At 45.7% G+C, this 17161-nt stretch overlaps 1 protein-coding gene across 4 annotated transcripts in view; it reads left to right on the top strand.

Moving 5' to 3' along the window:
* Positions 1–16871, top strand: part of EHF (ETS homologous factor) — a 41631-nt gene extending 24760 nt beyond the window's left edge. For 2 of the 4 annotated variants that reach the window (XM_036106976.2, XM_036106983.2), the window contains exons 3-9: positions 135–380; positions 2641–2703; positions 5374–5442; positions 5562–5630; positions 10956–11018; positions 12226–12421; positions 12511–16871. In XM_036106976.2, the coding sequence (XP_035962869.1) occupies positions 135–380; positions 2641–2703; positions 5374–5442; positions 5562–5630; positions 10956–11018; positions 12226–12421; positions 12511–12610 (806 nt within the window). In that variant the 3' untranslated portion in view covers positions 12611–16871. The remainder of the gene's footprint in view (positions 1–134; positions 381–2640; positions 2704–5373; positions 5443–5561; positions 5631–10955; positions 11019–12225; positions 12422–12510) is intronic. The other 2 variants (XM_036106989.2, XM_036107000.2) reach the window with 2 other exon arrangements.
* The last annotated feature ends 290 nt before the right edge of the window (positions 16872–17161 follow it).

The following is a 17161-nucleotide window of genomic DNA, read 5'->3' as shown; positions in this document are numbered from 1 at the left end:
CAACCCCCACCCTGACGTCTACCGGCTGCAGTTGTTCCGACACCTGGCAGCCGAGCGGTGCCTCCCATGTCTGAGATTACGTCCCGGAAGAACCACAGGTCGCTCATGGGACACGGGTCCCTGCTGTTTTTCAGTTTCCAGCGGGTTTTTTGGAGGCCAGTGGCATGAAATCCATCCTCAGTACTGGACCAAGTACCAGGTGTGGGAGTGGCTCCAGCACCTCCTGGACACCAACCAGCTGGACGCCAGCTGCATCCCTTTCCAGGAGTTCGATGTCAATGGCGAGCACCTCTGCAGCATGAGTCTGCAGGAGTTCACGCGGGCGGCGGGGACGGCGGGTCAGCTTCTCTACAGCAACCTGCAGCATCTCAAGTGGAATGGTGATTATCTCTCTCTACCCTGCTGGGAGGTTCCTTGTCTGGGACTTCCAAGGGGGGGGGTCTCACCTCCGAATTACTGTTTCCCGAGGGAGGGAAGGAGAGAGGAGGCGAGAGAACAGGCACGAGTCTGGGGTTCCAGGCGTGTCCAATCCTACAGGAACCCAAGGTAATTGCATTTCTCCTTCTGGTTAATTTTTAAGGAGACAAAGCCTCGCTGGGTATTCACAGAAGACTTGCTCTCAGAAAACCTTTTCTTCTCCCCTCTCCACCCCCGCAAACATGTTGGGATAGCCTAACTCCCGATCACTTGCTTGTTAAGATCAGCATGGGTCCTTTTTCTTTTCTTTAAACTTCTAGACCGAGGTTCTTAAGATGGGACCTACACGTGGTAAGAAGTGATGGAGAATTAATTAGGTCTATGTTTGTTTTGGGGAAGAGAAGGCTCCCAATATTTCAACAGATTCTTGAAAAGTCAAGAACTCAAAAAAAGAGAGAGAGAGAAAGGGTTAGAACTAATGGTCTGGACACGTGTGGGATGTTTCTGCAGTGATTTCTGGAATTAGTGCTGCCCTAGGGCCCCGAATGTGTCTCTCTTGAGGCCCCACCTAGAGCAGAGGCAAGCTCTCCATCGGTGAGTCTCTTCACGCACGTTCCCTCCTGGCTTCTAAGACATGATAGGGCAAACAACCCGGCTTGCAGAATGTCTTTGACACTGACCTAAGGTTCTCCTGACAATGCTGGTAAAAAAAAAGTTCTTCTGGGAGCTGCGGGCATCTTGGGAGACAGTAATATTACATAGGGATAGTGAGCTGGCCTGTCCACGTCAGAATGGGCATGTCTGTCTCAGCAGAACCAGTGTTTGGGCAGGTGGCTGGAACTTCGGGAAGCAGGAGGTCCTGGGCTATGAACCAGATTCAGACCCTGACAGCTGCATTAACGCTGAGGAGGACCCAGGGTCTGGCCTGAAGCTGGCAGCTGGGGTGGCCATTTTGGATGACCTCATTCAGCTCCCCGGCACTCCCTTCTTCCCATCCACCTCACAGAGATGGTTGCTCATTTTTCTTTACTAGAACCAAACCAAACAAAGCTCTATAAATAACCCCCAGGAGTCTTCAGAAGGAGCAGACTTACACTTGAAGATGTAAATATATTTACCTCCCTACCTTCAATTAGATCCACTCCTTTAAAGCTTTGCCCTGATTGAAGCCTGAGGCAGAAAGGCTTGGGAGGCAGAGAGCAAAGGGGTGGTGGCCATCTTTGACCTTCCGTCTTTGACCTTCCGTAACTTCTTTGGCCCTACTGCATGCTGTCGGTGCCTCTGAGTGCCTAATGACCAGATTTCTCTCCTTTGTTTCATTGTTTGCCTTTTTGTAGACATTCTATTAGCTTATATTCACTGAGTGTTTATTTATACTGGACACTGTAAGTAAATTGATTCATTTAATGACCTTATGAAAAAATAAACATGTACCCATTTTACAGATGGGAAATCCGAAGGACAGAGAGGTTAAAGGTACGACCTCTGCTCCTGAGATATTTATAACCTGGCTGGGGAGGAAAAACATACTAAACGCAGTCATATGTGTATGTGTGTATATATGCTTTTATATTTGATATATAAATATCATATATATATATGTGTATATATATATATACACACACATATATATATATAACCAAGAGAGGAGTTGCAAGGCATAAAAAAGAGGAGAATTATTCCATTTATCTGGATGTATCTCAGATTGGATCTAATCAAAATGGGTCTGATTACATTTAAGATCAAAGAAGAATCAAACTGGTGAAAATGGTTTCTCCGGGATTTTCGTTTTCGTCCTGTATCCTAAGTCAGTAAGGGAAAGCAGTTTAGAGGCCATTGACTGACTTTATCTGGTTTAATCCCCTCCATTTACAGACGAGTTAACCAAGAGCCGGAAAGGCCAGGCATCAGTGGGAAAACTGGCCTTCTGACTTCTTAAGTTCTATTTCCACCATCCTGGGATGGCTTCCCTCTACAAGGCCAAACAATTGCATTGGATGTAGATGCCCCAGCTCCTGCTTTTCCGGGCCAGGGACTCCAGGCCCCAGTTTGTAGACGCTGAGAGGGAAGCCCCCTGGCCTAAACACTCAGAGGTGGACAGACGGCAGGACGGGCAGAAGCTCTCCCTAGAAGCCAGCTCCGTCCCGGTTGAAGCTTTCGGGACTTGTTTAAGTTCTGGCTCCATGTGGGCTGGCTCTGACTTCCCCAATCTGTCCTCCACAGGCCAGTGCAGCAGCGACCTGTTCCAGTCCACACACAATGTCATTGTCAAGACAGAACAAACTGGTGAGGAGCAGCAGAAAAAGGGAGCCAACTTGGGAGGCCAAGCCCGGGGGAGGACAATTGGGAGGGCGTCAGGAGAGTGTGGGAGCAGGACGAATCCAGTGCTCTGGCACGAAGCCAAGGGACGCCTCTTCCCTGGCTGTCTCCAATGGACCACCCCACCGTGAGTCTTGTTCCTTGCCTTGGGGACCAGGGACTGCCAACTATTTCCAATCTAGATTGAAGCTGTCCACACTTCTGTGCCTCTCGCTGCTGGTTAGGGCATCATCCAGGCTCGGGTCCAGGAGCTGGGGAAAATGCAGAGTCTGGGTGGGCCTCCTTCTCACACGAAGAGAGTCAGGGCCTTGGGCTGGGCCAAGTTAGGAGAAGCAAGGGGAGAGAAGAGAAAGGTTCAGTGTCTCTTCCCTGCTCCTCCCTCAGTGGGAGTGCATTTCACAAAAAGGAGGAAGCTACAGACTCGCTGTTGTGGTAACTGTAGCTTCTGGAGGGCTTGGGGGACGTCCAAAAGCAGCTGTGGAACCCACTCCCTGCCTCAAGTGCACTTTTAGACAAATGACACTATTCTGGGCTCTGAGTAGGGTCTGCAGTCTCATAGGATCTACGTTTATTTTTTGTTCTCCTTCCCTGGTCCAATGAGTCCTCCTTTCTCTGTCCCAAATCTTTCTCCTGGGGACCCGGTGGACTTGTGGGGCGGGGTGGAGGGGGGGCGGGAGGCAGGCAGTAACTGCCTGGAGAAATGTACCCCAAGGTCTCACACCCATCAGAGCTCCTTGTATATTGACCTTTGGCCTATGACCTCTCAGTCCAGGGAGAGCTATGCAAGTCCCCCAGAGTCCCCTGGCCTTGAGAAAACCAGGCAGCCAACGCTGCTCCAGGGTCACTCCCCACATCCACAGCAGTGAGATTGTGAGCCACGTGGGATGGCCGAGGTTGCCACGGGCCTCCCTGAGGCTTGCGTGCCAGTCACCAAGGACAGAATTTGACCCAGGGTGATTTGTGAGTGGCTAGGGGCTGAAATTGGCCCCATGCAGTTATTTACTCTTTTATAAGGGGCTAGTTTTATTAAAGAAAAAGCAATAGCTGCTAAGCATGTTAACTCGGTCTTCCTAGCCTTGCCCTTCCCCCCAACCCCACAGAGGCCAGGGGTTGCCCGGATGGGCCTGTGTCTCTGGGCCTGACTGCCCTAGAGGCAGACACAGGACTTGGCCCAGAGGCTGGGGCTCCACCCCCACTCCCACCAGGACCTGACAGATAGCCCCACTGGAGGAGCCAGCTGGTATTGGAGAGGGCCCAAATAGCTCGGTAATTCCTCCTTGACCATCCAGACATTCTCGTGTTGCCAGTTCCGAAAAGCTGAGCCAAGGGGTGGAGAAGTAGGTCCACCCTAGGAGGAGGGGAGAAGAGGCTCTTAGAGGGGCCAACACCCCCCAAACCTTTTCGGTTCAGTTTGTTTTCAGAGACAACAACAGGTGTATGAGGTGACCCAACGAGGAGAGAGGGTGTAACCCCAAGAGATTGGGCTTAGGGTGCCCAAACACGTAGCTATTAGTTAAAATACCAGCTAAATCCCTATGTCGCAAACAGGAGGGCTTAGCCAGTGAGTCAGGTTTTATACTATTTATGCTATAAAAACAAAATGAAACTCGGCCATTGGCTTACCATGCTGACCCTGAAATTGAGAACGCAGATGGGGGCGGGGGGAGCTGAGGGCAGCCTCCGTCTGTGAGGAGGGGGAAAGGCAGGAAGTTCCCGGTGGGGACGAGGTGAGAGCTCCTGCCAGGTCTCACAGCTCTTGGCCGGGAAAGAAAATGCTTCTGTTGGAGGTCAGCCCAGACGTGGGGGTTGTGTAGGAGTGGGGCTTCGTTTGGGGTAGGTGGACAGCAGTTTCCTCTGAATCCGACATCCGAAGAGTCAGACATGCTTACCCAGCACGCTGCAGGGGTGGGGTGGGGGGCAGAGGGTGCACACTTCTTCTCAGAGACGAGGCAATGGGACCTCACTCTGAAAAGTTGTTTGCTTGCTTTGGTGACACTCTCTTCTCCTTCTCCTCTGTTTTATTTTGAGAATTTTGTGTCACCCCTTACATTAATTGGAGAAATCCTGAAGGGAGGGGGCTGTCACCCCACTGGAAGGGGAGCTTCCGGAATTTTAGCCATGAAGACACCGTGATAAAGAATGACTAGACTTTCCTGAAAGAAACATTAATTCTCCCAGGAAGATATTTCTAGGAAACGACGCTCATTAATTAGGAATTATTTGTCCTTAACAATTTCTTTTTCCAATGTAAAAATACTCTGCTGATTACACAGTAGCATGCAAGACGATGCCAGGCTCCTGAGCCCACCCCCTGCTATGGGAAAATTCCCAGGAAGCCAAAGCATGGGCCTAGGACAGGGTCTCACAACAGTATTCCCTCACTGCCCTGAAGAGGCAGCAGGTGTAGAACACACAGAGTTGGGGCCATAACAAAGCCCATTTCCGTTAGGACGCTGGAAGAAAAAGGAGTTAACATTCTTATAAAGTAGCATGTGGTAGAAGTCCAATCTTATCCTTTCTCTCTGAGGACCACCCACGAGGTCCAGCACCTCTCTGATGAGCAGTGAGTTAGAAAGGGCAAACTCATCACCCGGGGAAAGATGATTGCTGACCATTCCCATTTTCTGTCTTTTGTAGACCCTTCCATCATGAACACATGGAAAGAAGAAAACTATTTATATGACACCAACTTTGGTAGCACAGTAGGTAACTAACTCCCCGACACTGACGGGCCTTTGACATTCTTCTTATTCTGTTTTCTAACAGCCACAAAGTTATGTTGTAAGAGAGGGCTCTTAATGTCATTTATCATTTCATTGCTGCAGATTTGTTGGACAGCAAGACGTTCTGTCGGGCCCAGATCTCCATGACAAGCACGGGTCACCTTCCTGTCGGTAAGTTGTCCTGATATCAGGGGCTGAGGGTGCCTCTTGCAAGTGCTTACTAAGAATTAATGAGAATTACAACACCCTGCGTTTCTACTTTGCTGGAGTCTTTCTTGTTAAAAGACTAGGAAAGGAAGGGAGTTATTCTTTTTAAAAGGTCTGCTTTTGAGCCAATATTTATACATTGAAAATGACCAGCAAGGAAGCCTCTGGGAAAACTGTTGGTCTCTTGGGAAACCAAGTCACTCTCTTGTGACAACAAAAACTCCTTTCAGCAGAAGCTTGCTCTTGGGAAATTATCTGATAAAACTGTTTTGACTTGGGTATACTTATGGGGGAAGAAGCTGTATTTAATTTTCAACAAACTATGTCTGACTTTAGGGAAAGAATATCTAAAAGTGACCTTCAGAGGTCAGTGAACCTGCAGTGATGATCTCTGGGTAGTGGGGTAGCTGTCGGAAATTTCTAGAACCCTGGCTATCACAGATCAGCTTTTAAGCCTGACCCTAATGGCTCATTGGGACTCTCTGATTAGTCAGACCACCTGTACTGTATGAATTATGCTCACGTTAGTTGTGTTCGGTTAAAATTGGATGCAACCAGAGGGGAGGCTATCCTTGACTCCAAGTCAAGGTTCTCCTGAGAGGGGTGGTCCATTGGGAGTCCAGAGAGGGGCTTTCAGATGATAATTTCCCCTCCCCTTACAAAGAGGCATTTTGGCACGTGTCCTGTGAGCGTGAGTGCACTGGGGAGGTGAAGAGAGGGTTTCGACCTGGGTGAGAATTTGTAAAACTGCTTGGGTCTATGAAATTTGGAGCTTAGACTTGTCATGAGGCAATTGCTCTTTTCCTGGAATTGAAGTTGGGGCATCTTCAGAATTGGGATTTAAATGTGTGCTTGTGAAAGAACTTGGAATCACACAGCCTCTCCTCCCCCGAAACCTCCCCTTGTTTTTGATTTTGTTCAGTGTGTTTTTAAGAACCGAAATAATGAGGTTTGAGGTTTTGCTCAGGTCAAACCCCTTGAATGAAGCAGGGCTGGTAGCCAGTGTGAGTGCCTCTGGAACTGAGGTTAAGGACGGAGGCCAATTCATTTCTTGACTTCCCCCTCCCCCAACGGGCACAGCATTATGTGTCACTCTCAGTATTTGTTCAGCTTAGGAAACAGATCAGATACTGGAAAGGCTCTGCAGTGGGTTTGCCATTCTGGGGGAACTGAGCCAATCAGGGGAACATTTCTGTAGCAATCATTGCCACCCAGTCAAGACCGACGGTTTCAGAGCCGAGGAAACCACCCGGTCACACTCTGACTTCCTCACACCTTGTAAGGTGATGCCTCCCGTGTTCTTCCAGTTGGGTCTCTGGATTATGGCAGAAGATTGCAGCTGAGAATAAACTAGCACCGATCACTTCCTGAGCCTCGGGGGTCCTGAAGCACCTGGAAAACATAAAAGCCATAGTCCCAGCTCTCCTGCCCTCACAGCCTGGCCGCCCTTCTCTCTTCTGTATCCTGACTTACCTTCTAGAATCTCACAATCCATAGGGGCCAGTTCTGCTTTCATATTTGCAGCAATAGGGAACTCCTTATTCCATTTTTGAATAATCCTTAAAATGGGCTTTACAGATCTGCACTCCTTTACCTCCCTTGATCCTGGATTCCTTTGTTTTTTTTGTTTTTTTTTAAAGATTTTATTTATTTATCAGAGAGAGAGAGAGACAGAGGCAGGCAGAGGGAGAAGCAGGCTCCTTGCTGAGCAAGGAGCCCGATGTGGGACTCGATCCCAGGACCCTGGGATCATGACCTGAGCTGAAGGCAGAGGCTTAACCGACTGAGCCACCCAGGCATCCCGATCCTGGATTCCTTTGTCGCCCATTCTGATCCTTTGCTTGGAACACGGTGAAACAATCCAGGACCTCTACCAGAATTATTACTGATAGAATCCACTCAGCATCTGGGGCTGGCAGCTTCTTTGGAGTAATTAACTATCCCCCAGCCTTCCAGAGGGATAGTTAATTACAGCTTTGCCTGGGTCCATTCCTTCCGGAGAGGTTTAATCTCTACTGGATGGGACCAGAACACCACCCCCCTAAAAAAGGACCTTCGTCATTTATCTGAGTCTTTAGATTTCAAGTTCCCATGAAACTGAGTGCAGTTAAATGTCTTTCTATGTTTTAATGCAAGTTACAAGCCAAGCGAAGGCGAGGCTCCACATAAACTGATGCCCTCTGTGATAAACCCAGGTGGGGAAGCGGGCTTTGTTTTGATTCCTCTGTCATCTGCCCATTTCACAAAATGGCTGCTGCCGGTGTTCCTGATCTGCCCGATAGTCCTCGAGCCAGTCACGCCAACTCGGGCCTGATGTGTTTATTCACTGACTTGTCAAGCCTAGAGCTAGGGTGGCATGGTCTATTATAACACTGACATTTGTATATCCTGTAAAGAAATGGCTCACAGCTGAATCACATGCAAATGCTTCTAATCTTCGCTTCTTGCGAAGCAGCTTAGCTGAAGTCACGCTCTGGAACTTGCGTCATAAACCTGTGGCTCGGTGCTCCCCTTGCCCAGACTGGACGTTGGCCTGAGGTGTCTGGGAGCAGAGCGAGAGAAAGCCGAGCCGGACGACTTCCCCAGAGCGAGCCATTATTTTACAAGAATGAATCACTTAACCACACGGCTAACTTCAAAGGTTTTGACTTTTATTTTAGGGTGAGGGGAAGACACAAGGGGAGAGGCCATCATATTAAAGTGAGGTTTCACATCAAAAGACTTTAGTGCGAAGGCAGGTCCGTGATTCCACAGCTTGCCCACACACACTGGGGACAGGAAGAGGAGGCTGGAAGATATCCGAGTTTTCTTTTGCCTTTGGCTGCGTATTCCTTCATATTATGATGGAAACATTTTTATTGGGGGATTTATTTTGTTCTCTGTTTTTGGTTTTTCTTTGAAGCTGGATGGAAGTCCAGGCTGGGTAAAGGGCTGACATCTCACAGAGGACATTCCCTCATGGTCTGTCTGGTCTGGGGTCTTTAAGTCTATAGAGTCCTTGGACTCGTCAAGTGAGCCTAAACCCCTGAAGTTGTTTACAGATTCTCATGAGTGTACACATACGTGCATGTTTCTGGGGAGAGGGTCCAAGGTTTCCATCTTATTCACAAAGGCACCTTAGCCCCCACAGTAACTAATTCTATATCAGCTCGGAACCCTTAAATGGTGATGGAGGCCAATAAGCTGAGAAACCCTTGGGTTTTTCTCAACTCAACGCTGGCTCTGAAATAATGGCCCTGCATCCCTCCTGGATGCCTTTGGAAAATGAGCTTTGCTTGTGGCCTACTGGGTAAATGCCACTCTTTGTCTGCAGAACAACACGGCCCTGTCAGAGTGATGTATCACTTGGAAACCGGGGTGAGTGCCAGACCTGTCGCAATATTGTCACATCCTGATGGGATGTTGCAACCTCACCCTGAAACCTACAAGGTGGGAGAGTGGAGTCTCCTTGCATTTCCTGCGAATTTGCCCTTCCAGATTTCAGAGAAACCCCAGTCAGGTGCAGGCCCTCCTGCTGACAATGCCAAGGGAGATTCTTGGCCCGAAGAAGAGGTTTCTCAGCTAACCAGAGCTTATGAAATCCCTGTCCTCCTTCTACCTTGGCTCGTGGAGAAACCACCAGGAATGCTGAGCCGTGACGAGCTGGGTGCTCTTATAGGTGACAGTGTATGTGTCCACGCATGCTGGGAAATCCAGAATCGTTGAGTTGGAATTACTTTTTCCCACTAACTTGAGCATTAGAGACCTGAGCCTGATTCTTGGCAGGGAAGACTTCTGTGAAATCTCTTATGTGCCATTGTCTCTAGAATTGGCACCGAGTGGTGGTTGTGACTGAAGCCTTTGGATTCAAATTGTGTGTGTTCACATCGTGGCTCCACTTTCAGGCTGTGTGACTTCAGACAAGTCACCTGAACTCTCTGTGTCTCAGCTCCTGCACAGATCTTTGGATCATCTAGTAGCCACCTCAGAAGGTTGTTGAGTAAAGTGAATAGGTCATTCATGTATAAAGCAGAGCACAGTGCATGGTACATAGTAAGTGCTCAATAAACAGTATTAACCATTTTGTTTAGGAGCTAATGGTTATTCTAACTTTTTTGAATCATGAACCACTCTTGACAATGGAAATGAATGCCTTGGGTGCTCTCCATTTGCATGCAGTTTCAGTCCATCCGTAATGTCCTTGAAGGCCACACAGGGATCAGTGAACCCTAGCTTAGGAAGCCCTGATGTACTGTGCACTGAGAAATGCATTTTACTGGCCCAGTTTCTTAACAGGATTGGCTTGCATTTAGAGACCACTCTGTATTCAAATTGCTGGGTTACTGATTGAGAGATTTTTTGGTAAGTTCTGCCTGGTCTTCCTGACATCTGAAGTGCCCATTCACACACACACACACACACACACACACACACACACACACACACGTGCGCACGCACTGCCAGACCATTTATTTTTCTTTTTAAGAAGTTTTATTTCACCAGATCTGCCTCTGTCATCTTGTCTTTGGTGATACTCACAAGGGTTACCATAATGAGTCATTTGTTAAACTAATCTGTGTTTCCATAGTCCCCTGGTGGCCCTCTGTACTGAGCGCAGGCCAGTCAATGGCCCCTTTGTCAGACTGATTAAAATGTAACTTTGCTTGCCAAAAAAGGGCACTCCTCTGGCTTAAAAGCCATTTTTCTTTGTTATAAGTGTTTACATTTTGTATTATGTAAAAAGAAAACCCACACACATGCACACACACACACACACACACACACACACACACCTTCTTTCAATGACCTATTTCCTTCAATGGCTTCCTATCTCTCTCAGAATAAAAGCTAAAATCCAAAAAGAGTCCCATGAAGCCTTACTGATCTCAACCTCTGCCCCTCGTTCACAGTCACGCTGGCTTCCTTCTATTCTGTGAATGTACCAAACACATACTGACCTCAGGGCCTTTGCATTCTTATTCATAGATGATTCTTCTGCAAGCTCTCTGCATGGCTGGCTGTCTCCCTCACATCCTCTGGTCCCCTTCTCTGAGAGGTCTTCTGTGACCGCCTTATATTTAATTGCAAATTATTCCCACCTTCACATTTCTATCCCCATTTCTTACCCTGCAAGATTTTTCTTCATAGTATTTCTCATCTCTGTTTTATTTTGCTCATATACCACACACGCAAACAGTGCCAGGCATGTAATAGGTGCTCAATAAATACTGGTTAAATGAGTGGATGAATGAATGGCAATGATGACTATAGGAAATGGGTAAATTAAGCAGCTCTCATTGTTCCTTTTAGCAGAGTCACCTGAGATGAAAAAAGAGCAAGACCACCCTGCAAAGTCCCACACCAAAAAGCACAGTAAGTTGGCTGGCTTTCAGATGGCTGTTGTCCCTTCCCTTCAGGGCGGGTGTAACTGGAGGCCACTAGGTTTTAGACAAATATTGCCTCTGCCTGTCACCTCCACTTCTTTACCTCAGCCTGTTTAGGGTGAGACAGTGGGGGCATCACTCGCTGGCAAAGTAAGCCCCTCTGCAGTTTCTCAAAGTGGAGATCCACTGGAATTTCCTCCTTGTGCTGTGCTGTTTGTTCTAAAACTGAGATACCCAGTGAATGAGACCTGATAGGCACGAGGTTAGCAATTTCCCTCTCTCCAGAAAAATGGATGAGAACAGAAGATGGGAAGTAAAAACGGAGATGTATTCTTTTTTTCTTTTGTTGGCTGTTGGCTTTACTACCTTTGTCGAGTGATTGTTCCAAGAAAGGACTGTTTACTTTTAATATTCAACAGTGCTCTTTGGAAGTTGTCTTTCCCCCAGTAATAAGACTTTATGAAAATATAGGAACTCTCAGAGACATGGAGGGGAGGGCTCAGAAAGAAATCATTTGGACATTGTTACATGTCGTTCCGCAGAATTGAACAAACATAGCACAGTAAATGGTGAGGAGGTGTTGTGTAGCGCAGGTCTTGTGGGGGTCAAGTAGGATTTGGTTGCTAATCTTAATACAATAGTTGCTTCATTGTCAAATTGGCCCCCTCAACTCCTACCAGACCCTGACCCAATATATTCTAGGAGTTAAAGTTCTAGAGCCCTGTTGATGTGCATTTGACTGAACCACAGTCGCTGGGTGAGAGTGCTATACTCGGGCTGAGGTTCTAGACAAAAGTGGTTGAAATTTGCTCTTCTGGGAAATGACAGATGACAAGGAATCCTGAGCAATTCATCAATAGTAATTAAAAGAGATTCCCCCTGGCATAGGAGGTCTAAGACTTATTCCTTGGTCTTAGCTTTACCACTAGCTAATTGGGTGATCTTGGTCAAGTCACTTGAATTCTCTGTGTCTCAGTTTCCTGATATATAAACTGAAAAATTGTGCTAGTTCGTTCTCAAATGCCTTTTTTTTTAAGATAAAATATTTGGTGATTCTGTGATCTGACTGTGCTGGTGGATAGGGGAAAATTGAGTATGTCCTCCCTGATGGAAGATGTTGCAACTCTATGCTTCCTCTCCCCCTTCTTGGCTGTGACTTAGGCCACTAATAAACTCCTTTTCCAACTTGTCCTCAGATCCACGAGGGACTCACTTATGGGAATTCATCCGTGATATCCTCCTGAACCCAGACAAGAACCCAGGGTTAATCAAGTGGGAAGACCGATCTGAGGGCATCTTCAGGTTCTTGAAATCAGAGGCTGTGGCCCAGCTATGGGGCAAAAAGAAGAATAACAGCAGCATGACCTATGAAAAACTCAGCCGAGCGATGAGGTGAGGAGTTTCCAGTCCTGACCATGACCACTTAATTCCCTGGCAGTCTTGGTCTGACCAGCCACCTTATGCAATGTCCTTTGTTACAGATATTACTACAAAAGAGAAATTCTGGAACGTGTAGACGGACGAAGGCTGGTATATAAATTTGGGAAGAATGCACGTGGATGGCGAGAAAATGAAAACTGAACCTGCCAACACTTTGAACACAAACCCAAACATTCCCCAAATGATAGCAAGCCAAGAGCTCCTGGACATAAGTATTCCAAAGACTACTTTTCTCTGATATTTATGTACCTTGAGGGGGAAAAACATCCACTTCTAATCAGAAGAAGGAACACTACAGTTGATAAAATTATTTTGTTACTTTGAAGTATGTCCTATATGGGGAACAAACGTACACAGTTTTCTGTGAAATATGATGCTGTATGTGGTCGTGATTTGTTTTTGCCTCTATTGTGAAGTTCCTTTCCACTGCAAGAAGAGCAGGATTTGTAGCCTTGTGCTTCTTGCTAAGAGAAAGAAAAAAAATTAGAGGGCATTAAATGTTTTTATATGCAAAATGATTAGGAGAAGGTGATGTGTCCTCTGCGCATGAGCATCCACGTGGCCTCATCAGGAGAGGCGGGTGGGGTTGCTAGGATGAACTCCAAGGTCTCAGGTTGACAGGATGAACCCAAGGATGCTGGGAAGTTTAACTTGACCTTTAGGAGCCAGTGAGTGGAGCATGAAGACTTCCAAAATCCAAGTGGACTATAATCACTGCGTAATCACATGACTTGCAATGCTTAAATCAGCAAGAATAATGGTGAAGGCTTTCTACTCATTCAAGAATGATTTACCTGATGCCAATGCTGTCTCTCTCCCTCCCTCTTCGATGACGGGAAAAAATCTTCAAATGCCATCTCTGCTCACTTCTAGGTATTTAAGAGAGGCTCTAACCTTGCTTGTTTTTAATCCCAATTGTTCGAAAATAAATGGGAAAAAGGAGGTGGTGATGAGTTTGCTTTTGTATTCCTATAGCCCATCGATTCTCGATTAGCAAAATGGACATTTTGGGCTGAGTAGTTCTTTGTTGTGCATTATTTGGCTGTCTTGTGCATTGTGGGATGTTTAGCAGTATCCGTGACCTTTACCCACTGGAGGCCAGCTGCACTCTTATCCCCAAAGTTGTGACATTTTCAGACATTGCCAGATTTCCCTTGAGGGGCAAAATTGTCCTTGATTGAGAACCACTGATGTAGTCTGCTGAGATGAAGATGGTGATTTACTCTCAGAACGAAAATATGTGTAGATATTTCATTCCCTAGTGTGAAGTAAAAGCAAGACTCCAAAGTCAACCAATTTTTAAGTTCTAAAATATTAGGGACAATGGGAATTTTAGAAATGGGAAATCTAGAGGTTCCGAACCCCAGATGAGAGCCAAAGTCAGATAAATTAAACACAGTAATAGCAAGAATTATAATAGAAGACATTTCACTAGAATGACAAAGCAGAGTAAAAATTACATTGCAAAAGGAAATGCTGAGAGAAGAATTGGGTGGGGGGAGTGGAGAGAGAGAGAGAGAGAGAGAGAGATCCAGGGAAAATCTTTCCTCTTTTGGATAATCTCTTTCCCGTCTTATCTGGACTCCTCCCAAAGTGAATGGTGTGTTGCCTAGATTTGTGTCTACAGGATTTTTTTTTTTTTTAAAGACAGAGAAAAGAAAGGTAGATGGAAGAGAAACAGAAAGCTCAGCTCAGGAGCTACGGTCAGTAAGACGTTGGGGATTTCTTCAGTGGAATTGTTCTGGGGTGTTCTGGTGTCACTGGGGCCTGAAGCCTGGGAGGAGCATGAGCCTGTAGACACTTGGAAAATGGGTTTGAACACCTAGATCCCTTTTGCACCTTTTTTTTCTGGCTCCCTATGTCCTTGGCTTTCTCCTCCCTTTTGCCTCTCTATCTGGAGCCGTAATACAGGAAGGGAGACAGCTAATCTCATCAACGAATGGAGCACCTACCACTGTGTCTTACCCAACGAAGGTGAGCAATTCATAGTCAGAGGTTGCAAAGTGTTTGTAATGTATTCAGAAGGTTGGAAGTAAGAATTAAGAATTTGTCCTGATTATAATGAGAACCATTATGGATGGTGACCTTGGAATGGCAGCTTAGTGAGATGATCTTCTGAAGGTACAACCAAGTCCATTTGTATTTCTGCCTGGCTTGGTCACCTCCACAGAGGTGTTATTTGGTGTTGTCAAGTAACAGTTACTGAGGGAACTGAGAGAAATAACAATGAGCAACACAGACCTAAAGCATGCTGCATAAAAAGACACACCTTGCTTTCCCAGCATTTTACTATGTTTCACTCAGAACAAATTAAACATCCAAATATCTGAATCGGTGTAAACGCATGAATGTTTGTGTGTCTGTGTGCATCTGAATCGTGTGGAGTTATTAGGGACGTCTGCTAATTCGCTCTCTGCTCTTTCTCCCCTGGCTTTGCCTGTTCATCACCCAGGGTGGCTAGATCCTTCCCTGAGCTCACCCTTCTTAAACCTGCAAGTTTCTCACATTCCTCCAATTTGGCCTTGGCTCTTTCTGCACCCTCCCCATCGACGAGCAATTTCTACTAGGTAGTAAGTAAATCTGGGGAGTACCGATTGGAACAGTTCTGCAGATAATTAACAGATTGTGCTATTTGTTGAAAGTGACGGTTTCTTGGCACCCAGTTCCTGCTTAAATAGGCTGGAGTATTAAGTTCTCAGCATATCTCTCTATTGTCTTGGCTTGAGTTGATGCATTTTCTATGTGCTGTTCGTGACTTGGAGAACTCAAGGTAATTGAGCCATGCCAACTTGGGGTGTGAACAGAATACTTCCCACCACAGTGTTGCAAGGGACAGCAAAATCCCAGAGATAAGCCAGCATCAGGTGAAGCGTCCCCCGCCCCCCCGCCCCGCCCAGTCTCTTGGGGACTCACAGCTTCTCACTCAAGAAGCTTATCTGTGCTGGATGCTCACAATGTCCCTAAACCTGGTCTCCTTGAGTTCTCAAGGCTTAGGCTCTAATTTGCCATTTTCATGGGAATCTGAGGCAGGAAATGTGTTGCTAAGACTTTACCAGATGCACATAATCTGAGTCTCCTGGATATGTGACTTGATGAAATTTGAGCAAGGTCCTGGATCCCAGAGACATACACCCACAGCTTCTTGAACTTGCCTTCTGAACAGGGCAGACCCACGTGATGAGTTTTCCTTTGAACATGCTGGTTCTTCCTCAAAGTTCTTGCCTTGCTAGACTGTAAGCTCTTGGAGGGCAGGGACTATATCTTATCCATATTGTTTCCCAGCACCTAGCATGGGCTAGGTCCTTGATAAATATGTGTTGACTTAATGAATGAATGTCTTCTGGAAGACTTCTCCATATCCATAATCGGGATGTGAATCATTTCTTCACTGGAATAAGAGCACAATGGCCAAAACTTCAAGAACATATTATGGATTAGATGAACATTCTACTGCGAGACTTTTTACTTTGCCTTCCTACTTGTCCTAAAATGAAACCAAACAGACAGGTTGTTTGGTTCCACAAGTCAAGATATGTTGGATGAGAATTCTGTTGCCTTATTAGGAGCTGTGAGACTTATCTGGTACGAGAAGCCAGTAATGGACCTTTAAACTGTTTCAACCAATGAAGATTATGAATGTGTTTATATGATGTACATTGCTATTTAAGTGTAAAGCAGTTCTAAGTTTTAGTATTTGGGGGTTGGTTTATATATATATTTTTGTCTTTTTGAAAAAAGGGATCTTTTGATAAGGTTAGTCATGCATGTTAGATCTTAATTTTGCAAGTGTGTTGTCTTTCAAATCTATAAAATAGAGGAAAAGGTAAAATAGTAAGAGGGAAAGGCAATTATCTTATTCTTTTATTGTTAAAAAAAGCATTTTTTTAATGGAGCCATCTATGTGAGGAGCTTCTTTAATTCTACAGAATGTAAGAGATGTTCCACATGACCCTATTGCATGGATACATGCGGTGTGAAAGAAGGAACAGCACAGCAATCACAATATCAGAGCTGAATTAACTTCAGCATTGGTTCTCAGGATGCCTTTTCTGGAATAGGAGATAGAGCACTTAATAAAAACCCATCAAGACTGTGCCTTATGAACCACTGAAATGTATAAGCCCTCACAAGTTTAGCTTAATTGGGATTAATCTTTCTGTAGCTATCTGCATAATTCTTGCTTTTCTCCCCATTTGGCTTCTGGGTCGACAATTTGTGGGAAACAATCCTACTGCCGCTATTTTTTTTAAAAAATCAGAAATCTTGCCCTTTAAAACTATGTGAAATGCAAACTGAGTATTTTTATTTTATGAAAGAATTATATTTTTCAAAGTATGGGGTTTTTTTTGTTGTTGTTGTTTGATGGGTCCCAGAAAACACTAATAAAAACCAGAGACCAGCCTGTAATTGTATGTTTCATGCTTCAACAAACTACCCAAAACTGGGCTCAGAGGAAATGTAGTTGGTCTACAGAACAAAACGCATGCAATTCTTGCATATATTTATTCCATAAGCATTTATTGAACATCTACCATGTGCCAGGCACTTTCCTAGACACTAAACTATGGTAGAAAAATGAAAGAGATAAAAAAAAACCCTCTACTCTCATGAAGTTCATGTTTCATTGGATGGAAACAGACAAAAAACCAAAAACTAACAAGCAAATATCAGATATGTAGTAAGGAAATATAG

Source organism: Halichoerus grypus, chromosome 11 (genome assembly GCF_964656455.1).
Source record: "Halichoerus grypus chromosome 11, mHalGry1.hap1.1, whole genome shotgun sequence".
NCBI lineage: Eukaryota > Metazoa > Chordata > Mammalia > Carnivora > Phocidae > Halichoerus > Halichoerus grypus.
The sequence above is the reverse complement of the archived record's forward strand: the minus strand, read 5'-3'. Positions and strand labels throughout refer to the sequence as shown.